The sequence below is a fragment of the Petaurus breviceps genome, unplaced genomic scaffold, assembly GCF_028583685.1.
Source record: "Petaurus breviceps papuanus isolate PSGF00001 unplaced genomic scaffold, PetGlider_PUasm1.0 185, whole genome shotgun sequence".
NCBI lineage: Eukaryota > Metazoa > Chordata > Mammalia > Diprotodontia > Petauridae > Petaurus > Petaurus breviceps.
Window position 1 is genome coordinate 30,218,121 of NW_027185797.1, and position 6,413 is coordinate 30,224,533.

The following is a 6,413-nucleotide window of genomic DNA, read 5'->3' on the forward strand; positions in this document are numbered from 1 at the left end:
TCTCTCTCTCTCTCTCTCTCTCTCTCTCTCTCTCTCTCTCTCTCTCTCTCTCTCTCTCTCTCTCTCTCTCTCTCCATGTTATCTACTCAGACCGAATTAATAATTTAAACAAGAACTATTCTACTCACTAAGTATGTAGTAAGCACCTTACTATGTGCCATGATAGTGGGTATATGAAATAAGCCCTACTATTGAATAACTTATATTCAATCAGTGAAGACAAGAGATAGAGGTATAATTATGTAAAGAGTAAATATGACCAGAAGAAACATAAGGCCATCAGAGAGGGAAGAGGCTAGCAATGCAGGGAATCAGGAAAAACCTGATTCTCATGTAGAATATGAGAAACAGGCAAGAAGAGACCTTTGACAGGCACAGGGGGACAGTCAATGCAAAGGCCTGGAGGTGGGAGATACGGTGTCCTAAGTGAGGAACAGAGGGACAATATGGTAGCACCACAGAGTACAAGAAGTGGAACAATGTAATGAAGCTGGAAAGGATAAGTTGGGACCAAGGTGGGGAAATTGACATTCAGCAAATTCTAAGAATGTCAATATTTGGGGGCAGGATTCTTCCCATTTTTGCTTTTGTATCCCCAGAAACCTAACACATGGTACCTGGTGAAAGGGTAAATCCTCCAGAGATCCTTCTCAATTTATTGGTTCATTGGCCTTCTCTTCTGAAAAGAAGGAGAGCTCCTTGAGAGCATGGAATGGTTCCTTTGGTCTGGGCATCCATACCCACTGCCTAGCACAAGGCCTAGAACATTGTAGGCTCTAAAGAAATACTTGGTGATTGATAAAAATAATCCCTTATAGTTGAAGAGACCATCAAAATCCTGTAACTGTGAAGGGGGCTCATTCAGGTATTTAAATGTCCTTGGATATGTTATTTTAAGGGGTACAATTTGAGAAGTTCAATAAAGCTCTTGAAATTAGAGGCCCCAAATAGTTTATAAAAACTGGGTAACAGCAGTGCAGTGGCAATGACTCGTGATGCCAATCTCTTCCCTTCTTTGTCTTCTCCTTACCCACAGCAAGAACGTTCCCACCCAGAATTTCTTCCTACCAGACCTTTGGAAGGCCGTATTGCACGTATTTTGCAGGGCCGCAGGCCCCGGGATGCCGCAAGTATCGAACAGAGGTTACCTTCGTGTCCCGAATGCACCCCTAGCATCCTGTGCAAGGTCCATTCTGTGGTGCCCAGCCATGCTGAGATGATGCTCGTCAAGGGAAGCACCCCAGCAGGACCAGTGGCCCGCAAGAACCAAATTTCTGAAATTGAAGATATCATCAGGGACAGAGTAATGCCACCATCTCCAGATGCCTCCCCACCTCACTGCAAGACAAAAGATGATGCATACAATTTCTCTAACATTTATGAACCAAACCCATACCCCAAAATCACAGATACTTACAAGAATGATGTTTTGTACTGGAGGCAGCTATTGATCAAGCCTACCTCCCAAATGTGTGTCGAGCCTGAGGACTTTCTCTACTACGACTATATGAAACCCAGCCAGCTTGACCAGTACATAGTGTGGCGTAACCCAGTTAGCCTCAGCAAGCCCAGCATTCTACCAGAGCTGGCAGACCAAAAACCTCCTTTTTCTCCCTGTCACCGTGTCATCAGTGAGTCGCAGGAACATCCACAGAGTCCTGACACAGGGAGCCAGGAAGAAAAAGATCCCCTCCTGAAGTGGATTCCCAATGCTGGGGTGGCTCGGCCACAGACCTGCCTCCTGGAACTCCAGGACTCCTTCTCCAAGACAGGTGCGCAAAGACGGTTTCAGGAATCAGTCGTACAAGAACATAAAGATCTCCGGGACAATGAACGCTTACGAATGCGACACAATTTCTATAACTATAATGCCTATTATTTCTTTAACTGATATATTTCTTCATCTCATGGAAACCTAGCATCTGGCAAGAACATTAGAAAATATATCTAACAATCCTGTCCTTGTGGCTTCACTTTGCCTTCTATGTGATGTCTCAATATCTGTGTTGATAGCAATAAGCTGAATCTTTGTTATACTGAAAGGTTTGCAGATGGGCTTGGGATGCATTAGCTCATCTGGACCTTCTGACAGTCCTGGGAAGAAAGTATATATCAGTTATTATTAACCTCATTTTATAAATGGGAAACTGAGGCTCAGAGGCGAATGGATTGAATGAAAGGCACTTTATTATTAAGCTTTTCTATTTCTATTTCCAGCGGCTAGCATTTCACTTTGCACATAGTAAGGGCTTAAAAAATGCTTTTTCATTCATTTGTTGCTTACTGGGGACCAAGTGCTATGCTTAAGCATTAGATAAAGAAAAACAAGACAGTCCCTGACCTCAAAGAGGTTACATTGCCTTGTTCTCAATAAGCTTTCCTTCTTCATCTTTTTTTCTTTCTCTCTCTTTCTTTCTTCCTTCCTTAGTTTCTTTCCTTCCTTTACTTCCTTCCTTCCCCCCCCACCTTTCTCTCTCTCTGTCTCTGTCTCTCTTCATGAATCTCCCTGTCTCAACCAGCTAGAAGTAGAACAGCCTAACCTCATTGCTCATTGTCATGGAAAACCTTTGACCTGCTCTGAGCTGGGCTTCATAGGTAGTCTTGTGGCCCCCTGCATACAGGGGCTCTCCATATTGGTAGTGAGTTTGGTACCACCACCCACTCAGCTTTAGTCTAATTGCAGCTTAGCACTCCCAAGATAGAGAAACCCACCAGCTCAAGCTTCTCCAGCAGAAGGGACTCTTATTAATGAGTGTTGGGAAAAGCGTGTCATACAGTGTCTAATCAGCTCTCATTAATTAACATTCTTACACACTTCCAAATACATCATAATATCATTTAACAAACAAGTATGATTTTGCAAATTTCTGATAGGTTAGTGCCTTTTTTTGCTGGCAAAAAAAAATGTCTTCCCAGCCCTCGGAACAATTTTTAAAAGGAAAAGACAATCAAGGCTCTTTCTCAGAGGGAAAGATTGGCTCCTAATATTGGGGCTCTGCCCATAGGACTTGGGGCCCTGATATTGACTAGAAGTCACCACCTCTCGCTTCATGTGGCTTGGTGCTTTTAAAAGGCTTCAGTTAGCTTGCTCTAAGGAGGCAGGGGTGGGGTCCTCACTCTTTCCCACTCTCATGGAGGGGCCCCTTTATTCTAGGTTCAGTCACTACAATCCAAGTGGTACTTGCTCCAGAAAGTACTAAGGACTCACCCTCTCCCTTTCCCATTAAAAGACCCTCTACCAAGAACACACACACACACATACACACACATACACACACACGCACACACACGCACACACCAAGTTTATCATTGAATAATGAAAAATCTACAAATATTATCTCATTGTGCTAAGTGCTTTACAATTATTGTCTCATTTGATCCCTACAACTATGGGAGGTAGATGCTATTATTATTATCTCCCCCATTTTATAGTTGAGGAAACTGAGGCAAACAGAGGTTAAGTTGCCTAGGTTCACACTTCAAGTATCAAAGGCTAGATTTGAACTCAGGTCTCTCTGATTTCAGGCCAGCACCCCCTCACTGCCTCTTAAAGAGTGACCTACTTTAAAAGTAAAAGGAAGTGTAGGTTCCCAGCGCAGAGGGAAAGCTTAGTCCTTAACAGAGATACCAGAACATGTAGAGCTCCCTAATGATTAGGGATCTGGGGTCAGCTAGATCTCCTTCCTTACCTTTCAAGTGAGAAATAAAACTGTCTTGTGTGAAAACGTCCATGACTCCTCAGTTTCCTTATCTGTAAAATTGGGGTAATCATAGCACGAACTCCCAGGGTTGTGGTGAGGCTCAAATGAGGTCATATTTGTACGGCTCTTAACATAGTGCCTGGCACACGTTATTATTCAATATTCCTACAATGCCATCCAGTCACTTCTGAACAATATGTTGAAGTGTCCCTCTCTATACAGAGCACAATAAAATGGATCCCAGTATCCAAAGCCACCCTCTCAGAGATGCAGGCACATTTCTTTTGGGGCCCTTTACCAAAAGGCAGCCAAAATGCCCCTCAATGGATCCCTTGCCACTTCAAGGGCCATTGAAATGGAGTTTCTAACTTGCCCCTCATTAGAACAAGCAGGTTAACTTAAATAGAGTCCTCAGGAAAGCTGTCAAAGATACAAGGGAGCTCCCAAAAGGGATTAAACACTTAAGGCTTATTACTCAGGGATTTCAGGCCAACAGGTAAGCCTTTTCCTATGGCCCTGCAGTTTGCAGACAACTTGTCTGTAGGAGTCACAATAGAATGATTAGTCTAGGACTGCCTAACAATAAAATAAAAAAGCTAGCAGTATTTTAGGAATACAAAATCTGTACTTCTCATATCAGCATCGATATCAATACTTTAAAGAGAAGATTTAGTAACAATAGTTATTAGTACTTAATCATTCAAAGGGCAAAAGTTATTGTGAAGAGAGCAGGGGTACATTTAAGGAATTACATTGAGAAACAAACTTCAATTACAGTTGAAAACAAAAGAAAACAGCCTAAAAATTACAGTAACCAATAATAAAGATTCCTTTTGGAGAATTTTTCCAGCGGGTTCCCCAAAATGCAAAGGCCTCAAAGAAGGCCCTTTGTGTAGCACAGCCTGGATCATCCCATACCAGACTACCACTGGTAAGTCAGGCCCCTCTAGAGTTATCCTTGAGGGACTGGTGGTTGTCTCTCTGGTAGTAGACCTCATGAGCCCCCACCAGTGTCCTTCTTAATAATTGTTAGCCAGCCTGGAAGAGCTTTTAGGAAGAGGTATTTAATAAGGAGGCATAAAAAAAGAAAAATAGTACAAAACATCTCCCCCAAGTTTACACACATACACACACACACACACACACACACACACACATATATATATTTGTGTGTGTATGTATGTGTATACATTTACATATATATTTGCATATACAGAGTTCATGCCTGACAAAGTGGGTAATTCACAGTCACTGGGAGCCATTTTGTTGGACACCTCAAGATGTTCTCTTTAAATATGGTATAACTTTTCTGTTGAGCTCTTTGGAAAGCTCTGAATCTTCATCTAGCCCCTCCTTGGCTCCTGATATAGCTCTGCCTTCAGCTGATCCAGGGACAGCTAAGGGAAGTTGGGAAGTCCTCCAGGCTTCTATAATTCGTGAGGTACTTTTCTGTTCAAGAGGGAGAAGATTCAAAATAAAACTAAACCCAAGGCCCAGGATTCTGCTCCAAGCAAAAAAGCAACGCCTTCTTAGGAGGCTATCTAGAACACTCTCTCTCCTTATTCCTCATTCAAATTTTTCTGGTTCTAAGCTGTTGTATTTTATAAAAGACCTATAGGTCACACCTTAGACAACCTGAACACTTTCCTCTACATCAGACAGCTATCAAGGACTTTTTCATTCTCACTCTAAAGTTGATGACTAATTGAGATAGATTATCATCTCATTAGTGTATCAGAGCTTAACATTTTATCACTTACTTAAACTATTATGGGACAATCCACCATTATCCCCACCCTTATACAAAGAATGATCCCATAGAAAAATACTATTTCAACATAATATGAGATGGTCAAGGGAAGAGTCCTTTGTTGATCTAACTACAACAGATTCTGTATTAAATCAATCCTGTACAACAAATGCCTTTAGCAGTCATTCCTCACATTAACCCTCTCACTCTATAAAGCAGTACCGGCAGGAAGGGGCGCATATAGACTTAACTTCATAATGCTTTGTTCTTCCATCAAAAATCAATTACCTTCACACTCCAATATAATAAAATTGATGTCACCTAAATTGGTTTCCAACTTTAATATTATACCATGAAACTAGCAAGAGGATGCTTTATAGAGCTTATATGAACAAAATTAATTTGAAGGAACTGAAGTTCTACCAGAATCTCAAGGGGGAATCATGAAAAACAAAATAATGAGAAAAAAGGGAAAAGCACTTCACCTTAAACTCTAGTATAAAACAATGCAATCATCAAATCTATTTGGAATTGGTTGAAAAGTAGAAAATGTCAGGAAGGCAAAATAATGTAAGAGTAAAAGGAGTAGATTCAGCCTCAGAAGACTTAGGATCAAATCTTAGCCCCGGCTCTTGTGGTCTGTATGACTTTGAGTCAAACATTTCAATTTTCAGGACACCAGTTTCCTTGTGTGTAAAATTACTAGGGAGTCGTTCCAGCTTGAGATTCATTATCCTATGATCCTACCATTTGTCAACTGCTGCTGCTGCTGCTGCTGCTGATGATAATATTCCTATTGTACTTTAAGATTTGCAAAGTGCTTTAAAGATTGTTCATATGCCTCTGCTTCTCCTCACCCCCTCTTCATTCAATCAGCTTCCAAATCCTATAATTTCCACTGTGTCACATCTATTAAGTCTGACCTTTACCTCCCACTCCTACTAAGGCCTTTCTAAAGTTAT

At 41.4% G+C, this 6,413-nt stretch overlaps 1 protein-coding gene across 1 annotated transcript in view; it reads left to right on the forward strand.

Moving 5' to 3' along the window:
• SPMIP4 (sperm microtubule inner protein 4) overlaps positions 1-1,891 on the forward strand; it is a 42,572-nt gene extending 40,681 nt beyond the window's left edge. Inside the window, exon 9 of the mRNA XM_069088260.1 lies at positions 1,037-1,891. Coding sequence (XP_068944361.1) covers positions 1,037-1,891 — 855 coding nt within the window. The remainder of the gene's footprint in view (positions 1-1,036) is intronic.
• The last annotated feature ends 4,522 nt before the right edge of the window (positions 1,892-6,413 follow it).